Raw genomic sequence first — 19,412 nt, 5'->3', positions numbered from 1 at the left:
CCCCGCCCTCCGCTCCCCGGGAGCTGCTGAGGCGCTTCCTCACACGGAGTGCAAGGCCTCAGTGTACCAGCCCGAACAAAACACAGCCTTCACTTCACGGTGCAAACATTTTACACAAATTTACAAGTTAAAGTCACACACTGGACCGTAAGCCACTGCCTCCCAGCCCCCTGCAGGTTGCCCCATCCCCCAGTCTAGCAGGAAGGTTCTGGAAGAACCCTCCTGTCCCGGCAATGCAGCCCCTCCTGTCGTGTCACCACAGTGGGTTGCAGGGTCACAACTCCTAAATAAGCTTCAAACGTTTTCATTTCAAAAGAAATGCACTTGCTCCTTCGCTTGTATTGCATAAAGAGAGTCAAAGACATTATAAAACAGGCACATGCATAATTCATCTTTTGAAAGTGGTGATTTTTTCATAAAATAATGTGGTTTTATGAGACACCTACTCATCCGTATACACAGGCATGGAGAAGGGCACCGCGCTCTCCTGCTCTTGGCCAAGCCCACTGGTAGCTGCCTGGCTACGGGAAACATTGAACAAAGACCCGAAGTGCATTTAAAACAGCAGAAGCCTTTCACATGAGCAAAACATGGAGGCAGATGGTACATAAAAAGCAGTATGTTAACAACCAGTAGTAACCAGTATTATGACTTGGTTAAGAAATGTTCATCTGCTTCTCACAGATTAGTATACGCTACCATTAATTGTGCATCTCAGCAGCCTGCTCTGGGCAGTATTGGAGACCCTCCAACTAGATGAACAGGTTTTATTACAGTTTCTTAAGCCATTAGCATATTCAGTGCTACAGATATGCTAAAACACTTAAAAACATGGCGAGACAATAGATTTAATGGTAATTCACAAGTTAATTTGCCATCTTCTGGCCCTAAACTATACTGATTAGCACCATCCTTTCACAGCTGTGCTATGAATTCTGCTACAATGCCTGTAATGTTTCATTAATGCTCTTTCTGCTCATTAACCAGTTGTGTGGTGTTCCCCCCTGCCTCCATTCTCAAAGTGGAGAAAAAAAACCTCCCATCTATGTCAAGAAGCCTTTACCCCATCTCTTTTATTATGCAACTCACAGTACTGGTCTGGGCAGATAGCAGCATCTGGCACCTTCAGCTTTTCTGTAGCATAAGGCAGCTCTCCAAACAAACGGCTCCCAGCACGGCCACAACTGTCCAGTGGTCATATGGCCTTTGCCAAGAGCGCAAGCCATGCTTCCTGTGCAAATGTGACAAGGAATCAGAAGTGCAGCATTGTGAGTTTAATATCTTTTGTTCCGGAAATTAAAATCAGATTACATCCACTGAACGCAGTGTGGGATTTTATTTGGGATATTTTGGGAAGAAGGGCAACGGGCATGGAGTAGGGAAGTCCAGTGTATTTTTATGTCATAGAAACAGAAAAGTGATTCTTTGCTTTTCCTGTCCTCCGAGAGGCCTCTTCGTTCTTTTATCAGTAGAAAGTACCATGCTAAAATAACTGTACTCTACAGCATGCGAGTAAGTGTCAAGCTAATTGTAATCTCATTAAGAAAAGCGTGTCACCCCCCCATCCCTGGAGGACAGATGCAGCACAGTACTATACTATTGCAAAGGCCAAATGTCTGTGTTTTAATAAGTTAGAAGAAATCCAGATACAGAAGCCACAGAGTCACTGAAATGTTAACAAGTTAATATATTTTAAAGCTGATGTAACACAGTGTACACATAAAAACCATTTAATACAAAGTGAAAACCATTAGATGCACCTACTAAAGCAGATTTTTGGTTATTTTCAGCTCTTTCACTGAAACTTGGAAAAAATGCTCTTCATTTCAGTTACACCAGGTTAAGTGGTGAAACTGATCTATAGCAAGCAAATCACTGCCTTTTCATTCACCTGGGAAAGACAGCACCACTGCAACTCACCGTCCCTCCAGAAGGGCATCCAAACAAAACAGGCTGTGCACATTTGCCCACTCTCTAAGCTACACAAGAAACCAGATGTGGATTGATTGCTACTTCTGAATAGTAAAGGTCAGTAAGTGCATCCTTGCTGTACAAAAAAGTTAAAGTGACAACACAGAAAAAATCGCAACAGATAACCAGGTCTGCCTAAAATATACACATATGATACATAATTACGTGCCATGCTGGCCAGTACGTAAGTCTGTTCAGGAGCAAAGCTTTAATTGCACAGATTAGAAAACTGAACAAATGCCTTTACAGAGCAAAGCTCAAGCTTTGGTTTATGCTTAGACAGTGAACATTAAAACTTCCATTTTTATTATAACGTCTATTATGAAAAATGGCTTCTTTCACTGCTACAGGCAATAGTTGTTTCTCTATGACTAAGCCCTCCATTCCATACATTGAAATGAAGCTCAGTATCTTACTCAATGAACCCATTTGCTGTATCTAGATTGGCAATGCATTAAATCTTTATGAAAAGCTATTGAATTACAAAAAGTTTGACATACTTCCTTCACAATTCCCCATCCCTCCCCCCCATTTTTAAAATGCTGCATATATAAAAATAACTCCAATATGGCACAAGAGTGGGAGTCTCAAGGGAAGGCAAAGGATAAAGGGGCAAAGGGAAGCCTCCACTGGAAACACCAACAAATTGCATACAGTCCAAGAGGAATTTGCACCCTATACAAAATGAGCTTCCCTGTGTTCCAGTTCTTGGATCCTTTTTGGTCTCAGTCTCTGGTAAGTAGGCTTCAGATCTGTGGGGTGAATATCCTCTGAGCTAGTTTTTTGTTCATTTGTGTTTTGTTCTGAATCACCTGAGGGAAGTGCAGAGCTCCTAGCCAGTTTCACAGTACTATCTTGGTGAAGCACAGAGCTAGCACTGGTTGGTGCACAAGCTTTAGCAGAAGAACTCTCTTCATTTTGTTTTGATTTGTTAGAAGGTGGTTTATAAAATGTCCCTGGAGGTGGCTGCAATGTTCTCGGTGCCCGGAAGGCAGCAAGAGGATTGGCATCAGGACCACTCCCTTCTGTTGCTGTCCTTCCTGGCCCAACAGAAACAGAACATGGCTTACTAGTAAGAATGGCATTAGCTGAATTGTTACCAATGCTGCATAATGAAGATAAGGCACCTGCAGTTCCACTCTCAAGTGCTCGGTTCTCCTGGGGCACATTAGTCACAATCATTGCTGTCCTTGCTGTGATATCATACTGTTTATACTGCTTGTCCCAAGTTTTTCGCAGCATCTGGGTGTCATAACAAGGAAGTCTGCAGCAGGTATTAACAGCAGGGAGCGCCTTCACCTCTGAAACTTCTTCAATAGTAGGGCTCCTGCCAAGCTTCTCTGGACTTACTGCTCCTGCATTTCGTGAATTTCTTTCATTCAAAACACATGGAGGAAGTATTCGGTCTACAGGAAGGCTCACAGGGCGAGTAGCTGGTTTTGTCCTTGGAATCCGCAATGGAACTTTGGTAATCTGACGGTTTGGTTTTGCAGTAAATAAGTTAATTTTACAGCTGTCTTCACCTAGAGAAGCAAACGAATCATTGTCTCTCTCTGAAGCTGGACTCACAGCATCACCTAGAAACACACAAATAGATGTGACCAGATCTTTGTACCAGAGTCAGCAAGACTTTTGCCAACAGAATATGAACTTTATTAATGATCCCTTGACAGGTGGTATTTTAATGGGATAACAGTTTTTAGGTATACCTCATATACATACTAGGAGTATCCTACTCTAACCAAACGTTAGCATTTCAATAGCAGTAAAACATATACTGTACAGATGTAACCAAGGAAGACACTAAGGAGAAAACAAGGAAAGAGACACTGCACTTGTTTTTTGCTGGTTCTTTCCCATCTCTGAATATGTTCAGTTTTAGTATGTTTCAGAATGTTGCACTGTTAATGTACAGGACATGACTGAACTGGTAACACCAGCTGAAAATCAGTATAATTAAAAGGAATCAGATAATTTTACTCCTAAATAAACTAGATGAAATCATACCTACATTAAAACAAACAACTGTGGTAGCACAGGCAGATAAACAGGAAAAAAAAATCTTATAGAAGATTTATAGTTAGGTTAGCAAACCTGGCTTTTTTAGAGTAGAGATATTAATATCCAAAATACTGGTAGCTGATGATTCTGTCAGAGGATTACTCTTCCCAGAGCCTTCTGGTTCAGTTCCAGTGAGTGGCAATGATACACGTTCTAGGGGCAAACAATGGTCAAAACATGTTAATTGCTGGATACTGGTTTGCAGCATCATAGTGGATTTCAGAAATTCACAGTCACAGCATAATTTATTTTTTTTTTTTAAAGGGAGAAACCAAACCACTCTTGTATTCTCTTACCAAATACTTTAAGCTCTGATTCCATCAACACAGGTTTCTTGAAAACTTTTAGAAAGATTTAATTCTCCGTTCCTCTTACAAAGACAGACAGTATATCAAGCAGTGATAATCAGGTTTTATCACTGGCTTCTGTCTAAATTGAAGAGCTGCATGCACTATAATCTAATGCATCCATGACTGCTTATTATCCCACTCTAAGACTTAATAAAAGTGCACTAACCAGTTGCAGATGTATCTACTTGTTCTTTTGTATTGTTAGATTCCAAAAACAATGCAGCTGTTTCTGAAGCTTTGCTTTCACTTGGAGCTATCAGAATACCCTGTTAACAAAAGTAACAGCAAAAGTAAATGAGAACTCAAGAGGAAAAGCACTCCTTAACAAAAAAACCCCACAAAGATTTAACAGAAACGGGCTCTGTAATCCTGCAGCATTTGACACAGAAGTTAAGATGGCACGCGTAACATTGCTGCAGCACAAGAAAAGTCACTCACTTCCTTTACAGCAACAAATGACTTCCTCTGCTGCTGTGGCTCCCTCTCTTCTGCTGATAAAGCAACTCTGACTGTAATGGCAGTTTCTTCAGACTGAGATGTGCTCAGAAGTGGTTTCAATGAAACATCAAATATCTTTTCATAGTACGTTATAAGCAGCTCCACTACCCGGGCCTGATAAGGGTAATCCACAAGTGACGACAAAGAAACTGTAGCATCTGTTTGACGTGGTCTGATCAGCGTTGGGCCAAATATTATGCCAAGGTTGCTGGCTGACATTTTATTTTCATCAGACTGTTCTGTAACCCTGCATAAAGAGGGGAAAAAAACCAAAACCCCCAAAGTTAGAGGGTTTTACTACTTCAGAAATGTTTTAGATATTTTAATATCTTATGTCTGAAGAGGCTAAAAGATAATAAAAAAAACTGAAGGTGGGTTTGGTAGGCAGGCAGAATCTTCAGTGCAAACTGCATTTAACAGCAGCTTGGACTAAGTGCTTTCCACAGGGAGTTTTATGTCCTATTTAGTTAATGTTATTTGTGGCTATTTGGTATTTCTGCAGTTGGGGAAAAGAACATCTCTCTCATTCCAAGTAATAATATAGCTGTGGCCCAATACTACCCATTTTTATTGGTACATCCACATCAAACATCATACTATTCAGCATTTGGAGGACAAGGGAGTGAAATGCAACTGGAGAATGGTTATTAACAGACATGATACAAGTTTCAATTTTCTGTTAATAGCCACCAAGTCACTGCCCTATCTGGGTCATATCCTGATTTAAATCACATCTAGGTCCCTGCAGCTGCCACTAGTTTCTACTTGCTGACCCCAATGCTAGCAGAGAATCAAGAATAATTTTCCCTCCTTTCTTTCCATTTCATATTCTTCTCTCACCTGAGAATTCATTACATTGGAAAAAGAAACGGCAACAGAGCAATGTCTTCTAAGGCATATGTGACTTCTTCCTCTACAGTTATCAAAAGGGTAAAAGAGTTTCCTATTACACAGCAAGTAAGAGTTTATTTTTCAACATGTTCGCATTTAAAGTCTTCTCTCACCTGTGAAGGTGTCCAATAAGGTACTGAAGAGTGTTATAGTTTGGTACAGGCAGTTGTTTCAGAAGATCTTTAATTTTAATGATGATCCTGTTCAGTTCAATACAGATTGACTGTCTTGTCTTTGATTTGGGGCTAGCTTGTTTAGCATCCAATTCCTCATTAATATTCTGGCTTTCTTTTGCAAGTCCAATGAACTCATTGTAAAGCCGAAACAAAATCAAGGGTTCTGGAAGCTGAAGAAATAAGAACATTTCAGAAACACACTCAAGCCTGAATTTTAACTTGTCTTCTTCCTGTTTTTCTTCAACTTCATCTGGTCTAGCATCTTCTCTTAGATGATGACATTAGTTAATCTGTGTTCATTAGCTTAAATGACAATTTGTCAAATCCAATCCCAGGTAACAAAACCACTCCTCCCTACACCTTTCTCCAGAAATCTTTTGCTAGGTGTTTCCTGCAATAGCTTCAAGATTGAGCATTTATCAATACAGGCACAGATTTCAAGAAAGTGACTGCTACGAGGGAGGGTGGCACACCGCACATGCATGAACACCATGATAATAGAATGGTTATTTATTTTTTCAGTCTTTGATAGTATATTACATGTGGTATCAAGTTTGGTCCATATTCCATTTTTTTTAAGTTGGATTTTAGGCCACATAACATTTGCTTTTAATTGTGATTTAAGTATTCTCTCAGTGTGAAAATGAACACTAATAATAATGAAAAAACTACCAAAAAAGACAAAACCCTCAAACCTGACCTGGCTATTTCCATTGCCCCAGCTTAGATAAAGCAAAAAGTAGGAAGACTAGATAAAACTCTAAATAATTTGTTTTAATAATTAGTCTCAAATAGGGTTTAACTCAGGATTCTTTCTAAAAATGTCTAAACTACATGTTTCTAGCACTGTTCCTGCATTTCAAGTGAGCAGGTTTACCTAAAAACCCACACCAATAGATCAGCTACAAAGGAAGTAATAAGACCAGAAGAAAGCATGTTATTTGACTTTTTTTTTTTAAAAAACTATAAGCCCTATCCAAAATACAGCACAGTGCCTCAAACTGGTACCACAGTATGATTAATATAATATGCTACCTTTTTACTTGAATAAGTAGGCAGAGTATGTCTTCGTAATTTTTCAAAAGCACTTAACTTAATGGTGATGATCATAGGAATGGTATGCTGATCTCTGACAGCCAGTGTAAAGAAGAGGACAGAACCATGCAGCTAAGGATTATTCCTTTCAGGGTTAACAAGTTTTCAGAGTGACTCAGTAATTTCACTGGGCAACATCCCAGCCTCATTTTTGCAGATACATACTGAAACTGTTTTGGAAAACTCAATCATGAAGATTTAAAGCTCCATTTTAAAAGAAGAAGATGGATAATCCCTCCATAATTAACACATCATCATGACCATTATGAGTGTTTAAGGAAATTTTTGTTAACATATATTAACAGCAATATATTAGTATCTGTCTGCATGAGGAGGCAAGAATATGGGAATGTTTTAAAATTCACATAAGACATGCAAATTCAGTAATCAGGTTTCAGAAATTAAAGCTTCACTTCAAGTAGATAAAAAAAAGCTTGTTCTGCATATGGTGCTAATATTTAAAGAGACGTTCTCCCCATGTGGAATACAGGTTGTAATACCAGCAGCTTTCCCTGCCCCGTCACAGGCTCCATGTGAAAATAAAGAAGCCTACTGCAAATATACAAGGCACTCATTTAATCTGCTGCAGGACTGCTGAAAAGAAATTTTTTTTCCCTCTTGTACTAAAGAAATATACTACGTTACTTTTGTTTTCCATCTGACCTCTCGAGTACATACCTGGCGGAGATACAACTTGAGAACATTGCTGATATCATGTGCATAGAGTTCTGAAAGCTCAACCAAATCCTTTCCATTTTCAAAAGCCTGACAAAGCTTTTCAACTCTTGATTTGGCTCCATTCACACGATAGATGCCCTGAAATTAAAAGACCAGCACAATTCTAATTTGAAAGGTAAGTGTAAAACACAGAAGATATCAACACTACAGCATTAACATCTTAAGAGTTTAGTTATTTTTTTTTAAAAAAAGATTGTTCATACTTAAGTTTCATAAACAAACTTGAGCATACCTTGACATTCAGTGCTCTGCTTTCAATTTCTGACGTACACTTTTTGATGATGAAAGGAATGCCATCAGGAATATTTTTAGCAGCTTGGGCAAATTCCACTCCAAACAAGTGAAGCCTTCCATGAAGTTTTTTGTGCCCACATTGAATAGCTAAAGTCTCTAAACATTTCTTATGGCATGCAAGTGAACACTACAGGGGAGGAAAAAAAAAAAAAAAAAAGCACATGGTTTGACACAATCTGACACCATAACAAGTATCTCTGCTGTTTGTCACCCCATATGTGAGCAAAAGGAAAGATTTATTATCCTGTTGTGCTTTTGCTTTGAGTTAGTGATGATTGTACAAGCCACAAAGTCTGTATTTTTTATACAGAAAAACAATGCAAGTTTCCGAAACTCCCAACTTCACATAAATCCCAAGCAGCAATTTAAACTACTTTTCAACTTACCTCCTCACATTCAGCTCCGTGAAAGACCACTAAACTGTCACATTCTCTGCATTTAGATGGAGCTCTCAGCTTCCGTAGTTTGTGTGTTTGTGCTGCTTTGGACATAATAGTGTTTCTAAAAGGTCCTGGAGAATTTGCAGTTTCAGATGTCAGATCATTTAAACCTGGAGAGAATTTCTCTGTTACACTGACTTTAATATCTACTATTGGGATAGGGTATTTATTCTGATTTTTTAGAACCATGCTGCAGAACACAGAATTCTGTAAGTAATACCAACTATCAAAGTAATCAAAAACATTTCAATCACAAGGAAGCAAAACAATGTTACAGTTTACATAATGGACACATTAACTATCAAATAATCTTACATAAAAGTGAAATCAAACAATCAGGCTTGCATTTTTAACTATTTCAGTTTTCTCCTGTATTAATGGCATGTGAACATATTAGGACATTTAATTCCAACTGCCCTGTAGTTCAGGCAACTATACAAGAAAGTTTCATTCTATGTATTTCAAAATCCTGTACTAGAAGATGAAAGATGACATTATGGTTTGGCCTGTAGTGTTTCTGAAATACTTAAAAAAGAATACTTTGCAGCAGGAAAGAATTAACACACACTCACAGCAGAACCCATATAAAATAAAAAAGAATCACTGATTCTCAGTCTCATAACACTAAAATATGTTCTAGAGGATTCTAAAACAGCATAGCAACTGGTGTTTTCTGTGACCAATTTTTAAGCAATTTACTTAAAATGCTATCCACAACTCTGTGAACCAAAATCCTGTTTTACAGATAAAGGCTTAAAATTAACACATACAGTTAATTGCCCAGAAAGCTTCTTAAAAGCTCAAGTACTGATTAAACAGTAGCACTCTAACTGAAAGTTTGCATTCATTAACATGTTGCCATGCTTTAAATCTGGATCTGAGTTAGTATTGTTAACCAGACTCATTCCTAGAAGGCAGAGTATACATTTAGGAAGTAAGGACTAACTGAAGAATTCCCTAAAGGCTTTACTGCGCAAGTGCCAAAAATATTTAAGAACTAGTTTGTAAGTACTGCAGACTGATAATCCAGTTATTCAGGTTTCCGTACCTGTGGCAACATTGTCTTTATACAGTCAAAATTAATTTGAAAATCAGAAATGGTCTGGTCAAATCTGGGACAGACATTAACAAACTTGCTTATCCAAGTTGAAAAGGGTAAAATCTCAGTTATTACCCTAAATATTTGGATCCCCTTTTTTCCAATTTGCCAATTACAAACTCTTTGTATCTCTGCATTTCACTTCAAAGTTTAGAAGGGTTCTTACATACCTCAGTGCCATGCAGCTAATTTTAAATGCCAATGTCTGGAGGGAATGATTAGTGAATCATTTCTGTTTACCTCAGGAGTGGGAAGACACTAGAAATGCTCAAGGGCTGCCCATATAGTTAAACTAAATGCATGAAGACAATTCTCCACTGCTTCATTAAAATGACCTGAACATTACTCTTCAGCTCTCAACCTCAAGTGGATGCACACTGTATTGAAAAACAATGCTGTTGGTAATCCCAGCCTTGTTAATGTACTTTTCTTAAGCACATTAAAAAGAAAAGCCACACTCTACAACAAAAAGCATCTTCCAGGGACTTCAGGTATGGAAACAACATTACCACAGTCTGAAGGAGATGGTGGCTCTCTTTCATCAAGATCATCTGCAGATGACATAGTACCAGTCGAAGGTGTTCGGGGAAGTCGTCTTTTAAAATCCCCTAGCAGATAAGAAAAATTTTCAGGAAGCCGTAAGTATTGGTTCCACCCAAATGCTCATTTTCATTACAGGCTCTGTCCAACACTTGTTAAACTAACAACGATGTCTTCATTAATGTAAAACAGTCTAAAGAAAAAGACTTCAAATTAGTATAGCAGTGAGTGTAGCTGTACCTGGGCTAGCAGACGGAGAATCCATGGATCGTGACTCGCTGCTACCCCCTGCACTTTCAGAATCGCTGCACATTCCTCCACTCTGGTTGCCAACTGACCATGATCTGAATGGTGGTGGCCCTTGCATTGCTTTTGAAAAGAAAATCCGCAAGTTCCAAATGTCAAGGACAAAATTACATTCTTTTCTTTTTGTTTAATGACTAACTATGATTATATTCAAAATAGGAAAATATTGCAAAAGTTACACTAGCATGCAATATAGTGAAAAACACTCACAGCATCTATTTCTGTAAAAGCTTCAGGACATAAGAAAGTGAATTTCAGAAACTTGACACTTGTGCTTTTGCAAAAGACCTGAAATCAACGTAGTATTTCCAGAAACAATGGATTTTAAATTGCTAAAGTTAACTGAAATAGTTTAGTACAGTGAGCTTGACAGTACTTGCTGTCTGAATTGCAACTCACCTTTCTTGTCAAAGAATCTAGGTATACATAGAGGCAGTTTTTCATTTGTCCTTATGCTCAAGTACATAACTGATTTTATAGGTTTTGAACTTTAAAATAACATTTTTTATCCCCTTCAGGGCTACATTTCTGACAGTGAGACAGCAAACACCTGTTTTTTTCTGGTATTTTTATTTAGAGACTGAACTCCAGATGAAATACAGAAGAACTACCTTGGATATCTGTGCTGCTGGAAGATCTCTTCTCTCCAATCTTTTGCGAATGATGATAAATTGGGCTTCCCACATCATCTAACATCTGAGTAGGAAAGTCTCCTGAACACTGAGATAAGTTACCATGTGATGTATGGACGCTGTTGGTTGATTGCTTATTAAAAACCCTTCAGAAAGAAGAAAGTAATTTGAAGAATGAATAAGATAAAATACATTGCTTTGCATTTAATTCTATTTTAATCCCTGGGCACTAAAAATGCTTCATTTAATTGCTGTTCATGAACATATGTATTTGACATGTAATTATTAAAGTCCAAATTAAAAAAAAAAGAAAAGGGTGGCAATTTATTTTTAATGAACTATGTGCAATTTCCCAGTGTTTCCTCCCCCACTGTAAACCAGCTTTTCCACATGTCTGCAAAGTATTATGACTGTTATTTTGCAGACTTTGAAAAAACAGCAGATCTGCTCATCTAAAGATCAGAATAATTCAGAGACTATTGCATCCTACTTTTATGCTTTCCTCCAAAAGATTCTCTGCCCAGCCATCAGGACCATTCATCTATAAATATATAGGCATTAAAATGCTGTGCTTTTTTAAAAGCACAGAAAATGTTGAAGCTGCCAGAGAGCTTATAGTCACTCCATTGTGAAAATCTGCTCTCAAGATAAGGACAGAAAACTGTTGACAGTAATTAATGTAAAATGCTGAAGCACCCTGTGGACAAAATGGCCTGCTAGCCAAGTTTAGCAGTCAGGAAGCTGTTCCTTAATCAGTTCTACCTTATCCAGCTGAAGAAAATAAAGACTTAACATTATGATTTGCATTTGTCTAAGCTACTGTCCCTTAAATAAATGCAGACCTAAACAATAAAAACAATCTCTTCAAGTACACGAAGAGTCACAAGACCATGTCAAAGAAAACAAAAGGTAGGGAGAGGGGAGGAGGAAAAAAAACCCACACTCCTATAAATCTTAAGCAGTAAATAGCTGGGAGAGCACACGAAGTTTGAAATTTCATGCTCATCAGTTTCTCAGGGAGCTGCATAGTTAAATCCCCCTAAGTCAAAGTTTATGACTATAGCCTAAATCAGTCTTAAAAGGCAGGAAATTTACAGACAAGAACTAAGAACCTCAGCTTTAACTTTGAATTTCCTGGCTTTTGTTGGTAGAACTCTGACTCAAGCATTAGGTTTTTTGATTTAGTTTCCTTTTGAAAGACGATGACGACACTTTCCTGTAGAAATGTGAAATACACAGATTGGAATGGATATTCTGGTGCTTTAGTGCCAAGATGACTATTTTACAACAAGTTAAAGGTAGAAAAGCATTTGGCATACTGACACGAGGAGCTGTCTTTTTGTCTTGTAGTCTTTACTTGCACATTAGCTGTATCTTTAATAGATTAACAGTAAAAACTGCCATTTCACACAGGTTGGAAAAAAATTATTAAATTGTAATATAAGCACATGTGGGCTCTAAACTTTTTTTAGTCTCGCTGCATGAGACAGAAATCAAGCAACACTTCCTGCCAAAAAGTTGTCAAATGTAAACAATATGAAAGAAGGTACTCTAGCAGCAAGGCCTGCAGAAGAGGAAAACTACCTCCCTCAGACTTTCTAAACTGATTATCAAATACTACTGCCACACCACAGAGTTCAAAATTTACATTTTTCATATTAGCCAGTATCTACATTAAAATAGTAACAAGTCAATTCTTGCACAACAATCGTCAATGTTTTAGCAAGTCTTATGACACAAAATGACATCCTGCTTCATAATTTAAAGTCAAGTTTTAATGCCAACATTATATATAATTTACCAAAAGATGAGTCAAAGAAATAGAGAATGGTAAAGCATGGTAAAACACCAGGATGCATTTAATTCCTTTAAAAATGCTGTTTTACTGTTAAACATGTGTGCCCAGCATTTAATTCTAAACCAAGCAAATGCCACCTGTAGTTTGCGACTCACCCATCAACCTGGGAACTCTGGGTTTCAAAAGAACCTGATTCAACAGGAACACCTTCCTTTGGCAAACTTTTCACAAACTCTGAATACTGCTGACCAGGGTCATAGAGTTTGGCACTCTCACAGAGGGACTGGCAGTTAACTGGAAGAGATACAACCTGAGCATGCTGCAGCTGGAACAGGTTAACTGTTGCCTATTGGGAGAAAAAAGTTTCAGTATTTGTAGATCATTTACTAAGTATTTCACTTGCACTTTGCTCAACCCAAATTAATATCCCAGTAGAAAATTATTTAAACAATAAGACTAGAAAAAAATCTAGAAAATAGTAACATTTGTAGGGATGGACTTTGTGCAAGATTCCTGAAAGTCAACTGCAAAAACTTCATCCATAGTATAGATACTGGTATTCCTCTTCTCTCTGGGTTATTGAATCCTCAAAGTAGCACAGGCAATTCCAATGGCTTCCCACTTCAGGTTGATCAAGATAAACAGCAAGGTTTTTTGCTACCAAAACGGCATTTTTCATGCTCTGGAGGTAATTTTAGTCACCACTACAATGAGGTGGTTGGAGTTCCAAACCCGGATGAGCTCCGTATCACTTTGAGACAAGAAATGGACAAAACTCCTTGTCCCAATAGAACAGATTAACTGAACATTTTCTTTGTTAAATTATATAAAACTTCTAAAATATTTTATCACAAGGCAGAGACCAGGGAAGGGAACACTGTATGGCTGCTTCAGCTTTGGGGTTGCAAAGTAGTTGGCAATTTAGATATACTTGAACTGACAAGTTTGTCTCAGCTTTCTACTGGTCTTATGGATTGGTTTTTGAGTTGCTTGAGGAGGGGGTGTACGTTTGGTTTTTTATGTTCCCAGCATTAAATTGTCTCTGTCTCATCTAAAAAAAGTACACATCTATTGGCATAATGTGCTTTTAAAGCTTTTTTAAAAAACTGTGTATGTAGATATACTATTTTGACAATCCTTTGCTTATTTACATGCATTAAATTAATACATTAAATTAATCACAATGGATCCTGTAGTAATTGAGACTGTCACCAAGATTAGCAGGCTCCAGGCTGCAGCGTGTTAATGTCCATTCCGTGCTCGAACCAAACATCTTTGCTAATGCATTAACGAAAATAATGGGAATGGCAGCTGTACTCTTAAGCAAGAGAGTAACACTACTACCATCAATATTCTTAGAGAGATTTTACAAGAATTGTGTAGTCAGGGTTCTTGCAAGGTAACAGTTCTTTAAAAAACCCCAAAACATTCAAGACATGTACAACACCCTCCCATCCTCTTTTTTTTTTAAAAAAAAAACTCCTAACACAAAGAGAATGCCGCAAACATATTAAAAGTTTTCCTTCTTATTCTATTGGCTTGACCTCTGTCCTTTGAAAACTTTCTATTTTAAGCAGTTAACCCTATAGATGGGGCTTACTCTTAGTCTTAAAAATATTTATGTATCTGTCACAAATGTATTTTAAAAAGCATGCTTACAGCTTTAAGAGTAAGATCACACTGGTAAATAAGCTCCCGAAGCTGTGTTAAGACATCACTTTTAAAGCTTTCCAAATCATTTCTTTTTTCTTCAACCTCTGCCACGCTTGCTTTATAGTGTTCATTGGCCTCTTCAGCCTACAGAAAACACAAGAATAAAGGGTTGATGGACTACAGACCTTGATACTAGGAGCAAGAAAAACAAAACCAAAACTTACACACAAGACCCTTGTAATTGGAGATTCCCATTTAGGATAAAAGCCCGAAAGAGCATAGCATGATTAAAATTAATTACGAACAGAACACTTGCTCAAATGCTTTCATTGGGAAAGCATGAGTAAAACCAGTGTAGGCTTAACTTTAAAAGCAAGGAAGAAAAACTTACTTTTTGAAGAGCTTCCTCTTCCAGTCTTCGTTTTTTTTCTAGTTGCTTGCTGAAATCTTTCACAAAGCTTCCACTTGAGCTAAGATGTTCCTCCTCAGCACGAGCAGTGCAGGATTTTGCCTTTTCATACTCATCTTGACGCTGTGTATATAACAACTTCGCTTTTCTTAGAGCAGCTTCCAGTTCTTGCTGCAGAATGCAACAAAAGAGAAAAACAAAAGAATTATTTTAATTTTCCTCAAAATTTAATGTCATGTTTAAAGAGGCTGTTATACACAAGTCTGTATGCTGCAGTTCAGAGTACATAATCATAGAAAGATAACCTCTTACAAGAAGTATGTCATGAAATTGAGTTACATACTACATCCAATAAGCCCTATAGATTCTACATGTGAATTTAAGTGCATAACAGTCTAGTTTGAAAGTTTCATCCTTCTGAAGAATTTTAGATTGAACACTGTTAGATATAAAAGAAATACCAACCATTTTTTTCTGTTCTCGCTGCCAAAGCTCCTTGATATCTTTCCTTTGTCTATCCAACTCGCTCTTCCTTCCAAGAAGAGGCTATACAGGAAACATTAGTAGAGAACATAAAAGGTTTATAGGCTGCAAGTTTGTTCTTTCGAATAACCTGTGCTGTTACAAAACTTTTAAAAAAACCTAAACAATTTCTTGGTCTTTTTCTTTAAGCTTACCTGCACAAATTTGTTAGACTGGAGAGCAGCAGCTGTTTGTTGCCAAAGATGATTGTTCTCAATATCATTTTGAAAAGCATTAATGAATATTGATTGGAATGGCATATAATCCTAAAATCACACACAACAAAACATTAATGTTCTAGGTAAGGTAGAGATATGCTGACATTCTAAACGTCTATATAATTGAACTAGATTTTCAATTAAATTTAGTAAGGTATTTAATGTGTGTGGAAGTCGGAGTTCGGTATGACTGTAGAAAGTGACTAATTTCTCAGCTATGTGTCATTTTACTAGGAAAACACTCTGAAAGAGAAGTCTACAAGTCCAAATCACAAAGCATATAAGACATTAGACAGAAAGAAAGCATATTGTGAAAACGATAAGGCTATTCTGCATTTTCAACAAAAATAAATTTATATATCCAAATTTCCATAGGAGATAGGAAGACAAAATCCAGCAGATCTTTCAACCAGTGATTTGCAGTATAAATCAATTCTGTATCAACTTAAAAATCCATTCTTCAACATCCCCAAAGCTTCACTTTTGGGCAAGGCATCCCATACATATTTAAGACTTTATTTTAAAGCCCCTAAGATGTACTCACCTGGTGTCCAACAACAGCTTTAGCAGTTTCAGCCATTTTTGCTAAGTTTTTAGCACACTCCACTTCTGTTAAAAAAATTCACAGTTACTGTTTACACTAACAGTTATACTACATGCTAAATGCTTTTTACATTCTCCCTCTAACAGATAGGCTACAGAGGGGACCACCTTCACTTTGTTACAGGCCTTTAATTATAGGAAATGCGCGAAAGTTCTGTCCACTTCAGCGGAACAGCTACTAATTTAGAAATCACATTATTGACAGTCTGCTGCACAGAGGCCTGACAACAGATTTAATTTCATCATGACAAAGCTGATTAAATGCCAGAAAGAGCCACTCACCCAAGCTAAGTTTTTTTTCTACCCATGTGACTACATCCTTGGTATATTTTGACCATGCCTTAGCATAGGACAGAGCCGATTCAATTCCACTGTCATTTCTCAGGAGCATACTATCAACCTCCTCTGCTCGAAGATGTCCTGAAAATAAAGCATTGAACACAAAGAAGTGAATTTTAGACATGACCTCACACTGAGAGCAAAGCCAGTATTAGCCAACTGCAAATGCTTAAGCAGCTCTGATCTTGAGTTGGTCTTTAATGCTCGCTGACTCTAAACAGGACCGACAGAGGTTTTAGAACAAATTAAAGGGTCACAGTATTTTATCTGGAGTAGTCATATGGTCAGCATAACTTTCTTAAAGAAAGTGACCCAACAGAACACGAATCATATGACGACATACAGAAGTGCTTCAGGCCTTCATTCTTTTCCCCCACCCCCAGAAAAGTAACACAGGTTGGTTATTCACAAAAGCATTAAACCTCTGCAACAGCATATTTTTTACAGTGAAGTTTTAATGGCAGCACAGGTGTAACGAAGTGACCAAGCAACTTATATATAACATTTTAGAAGAAGAAGAAAACACAGATACAGAATGGTGTTTATTAATATTACCTTTATTAATTACGTTATTAATGAAATTAATTACATTATTAATGACCTACCTTGAATATCATCCCTTTCATGCAGTGAACCTCCAGACTCCACAGAAAGATTCTCGAAAGACTGGTGTACAAGAAACATTAAGTTAGGGAAGAAAAGCTCTCACTGGAACTGACAGGCTAACAAAGTAAGTATCATCGTCTGCCCTTTTCTTTTTTTGCAGATAAAACAAACTGTATTCTAACCCCCTCTCATCTAAGACACAATACCTTCTAAGCTCCCACAGCTGTCGATTGAGACATAATAAATAGCAAGGAATCATTATATACCTTTAAATCAACAATCTTGAAAGGCTGTGATGAAAGAGTTAATTGTTTAACAAACCAGGCTGATATTTAAGTGACCTCCAGCTTTTCTTAGATCTCTGTCTTTTAAAAAGCATTTCATACAGCCCTAATGTCATATACATATAACATATACTATTCCACAAGCCATTAGAATCCTATTTTCTTCCTCAAAGGAATGAAGTTATGATTTCTCCTAAATTACTTGCAAGTGTGCACTGTAGGCACAACAGCCAACTATAACACTTGCTAATGAAGCCCTGAAAATCAGTACAACCTGACAGAATTTAACCCAATAATAAAAGGAATTTAGCACAAGATTTCAACCCTACCTTTGTCCTCATGCTGCATTTTGCTACTCCTTTAATTATGCAAGTTGAACTATTTGTAGGACTGTGCTGTAAACCAGGCTACTGAACAAATTTAAATTAATAAAAACTTTACCTGGTAACCACCACCCCCTTTAAAAACAAACAAACAAAAAAACCCCACACCCAACAGCACCACCCAAACAAAAACCAACACAACCCTACATCATTTTAAATGAATAAACTACTCTTGAAAGCTCAGCAGCAGAGTGGCAAAGTGGCCTTAAGCTTTACAAGAACAGCTTGTTTCCATTTTAGACTTTGGTGCTGTTTAGCTTTAAGCATGAAAGTAAAAATGGAGAACACTAACAATGATGCAAGTAGCTCTTTTCTGTTTGGTTGGGTTTTTTTAGATGTAAATGGAAACTGGTCATAAACCACACAAAAGTCCCTCAATAATAATAGTTTACTTCATAACAAAAGCAGCTTTTCCATATACCAAAACATGCAAGGTATTAATCATCAGTTACACTGAACAGAATCAAACTACAGTCTAAAGAACAGCTGCATTACTAAGAAAGTGGAATAACAGTACAATTGCTGTCTAATAAAAGAGAGTTTCAGTAAAATGGAAGGGCTTTTTCAGAACAGGTGGGAAATCCATCCAAAGCTGTCTATCAACCAAACAGTAAAAAAAAAAAATTTTTGAAAAAATCTGAATTTAGAGATGGATCAATATTCAGTTGCACACAAAGCCTGAACATTCCTAGATTTAGTTCTGATTTGGGTATAAAGTATTACTGTCTTTAAGTAGATTTTAAAGTGGCATACAGTTCTTAGGGAAGAACAAACAAGAAGAGGGGAAAAACCCCATACTTTATATTAACTCAGGAAGCACTTACAAGTTCTGGTCCTAAAAATTATTTACCATTCTACAAGACCTAAATCATTTCAGTCCTGACAACTGTTCACTCCTTTCCAGTAATTCAGGCACATAGTCTAGTTAGGGCAGCTTCATCAATGCTTGTTCATCCATCCACATTTACCCCACTGCAAATATGTAATACCACATTTTAAAAGCAAGCACACAGACAACTACTTTTACATATGTCCTAGAACTTATTATCAGAGCTTGACCCATACAGCTTCCCCCCTCAAGCACCCAATGACTCATCCAGTGAGCTCAGCAAAAATAAAAAGCCTGACTTTCTAGATAGATTTGACTTCTCAACTTTAACAAATCTCTTCTGCCTTTTTTCCCTCATTATCCAAGAACTCTCACCCTGACAGACCCAAATCTCCGCATGCATTTTGAAAATTTTACCCTCCTTTATTATGCTTTCAGATCTACATAGCATCGAATAGCATTTAAATAGCTTGCTGAGTAATGAAAGGTCAGACATGCCTGTCTCATCTCTTCCAATGCATTCTAAAGCTCTTCTGTTTTTAATTAAGAAATATCTTTGCTTCCACCTTGTACTTCTGGTTGTACCTCAAGGGCTAAAATGAGAACAATTACATTTGCTAAGAGGGGGTATACATATCATTTAACTTAAGCTTCCAAGTGGAATGCCTGAACTAAAG

The 19,412-nt window shown here is 37.4% G+C and overlaps 1 protein-coding gene across 1 annotated transcript in view; it reads right to left on the bottom strand.

Annotated features, from left to right (window-relative positions):
• Positions 1-2,594: 2,594 nt before the first annotated feature.
• ARHGAP29 (Rho GTPase activating protein 29) overlaps positions 2,595-19,412 on the bottom strand; it is a 50,811-nt gene continuing 33,993 nt past the window's right edge. The window contains exons 5-23 of the mRNA XM_009707449.1: positions 17,239-17,299; positions 16,577-16,714; positions 16,236-16,300; positions 15,629-15,739; positions 15,417-15,497; positions 14,934-15,122; positions 14,549-14,686; positions 13,045-13,235; positions 11,071-11,237; positions 10,394-10,522; positions 10,123-10,221; positions 8,461-8,624; positions 8,013-8,201; positions 7,721-7,858; positions 5,885-6,117; positions 4,821-5,127; positions 4,549-4,648; positions 4,066-4,185; positions 2,595-3,548 (exon numbers count right to left, since the gene is read on the bottom strand). Coding sequence (XP_009705751.1) covers positions 2,647-3,548; positions 4,066-4,185; positions 4,549-4,648; positions 4,821-5,127; positions 5,885-6,117; positions 7,721-7,858; positions 8,013-8,201; positions 8,461-8,624; positions 10,123-10,221; positions 10,394-10,522; positions 11,071-11,237; positions 13,045-13,235; positions 14,549-14,686; positions 14,934-15,122; positions 15,417-15,497; positions 15,629-15,739; positions 16,236-16,300; positions 16,577-16,714; positions 17,239-17,299 — 3,522 coding nt within the window. The 3' untranslated portion in view covers positions 2,595-2,646. The remainder of the gene's footprint in view (positions 3,549-4,065; positions 4,186-4,548; positions 4,649-4,820; positions 5,128-5,884; positions 6,118-7,720; positions 7,859-8,012; positions 8,202-8,460; positions 8,625-10,122; positions 10,222-10,393; positions 10,523-11,070; positions 11,238-13,044; positions 13,236-14,548; positions 14,687-14,933; positions 15,123-15,416; positions 15,498-15,628; positions 15,740-16,235; positions 16,301-16,576; positions 16,715-17,238; positions 17,300-19,412) is intronic.

Source organism: Cariama cristata, unplaced genomic scaffold, assembly GCF_000690535.1.
Source record: "Cariama cristata isolate BGI_N322 unplaced genomic scaffold, ASM69053v1 scaffold9839, whole genome shotgun sequence".
NCBI lineage: Eukaryota > Metazoa > Chordata > Aves > Cariamiformes > Cariamidae > Cariama > Cariama cristata.
Note: the sequence above shows the minus strand (reverse complement) of the source record. Positions and strands in the feature narration are given on the sequence as shown.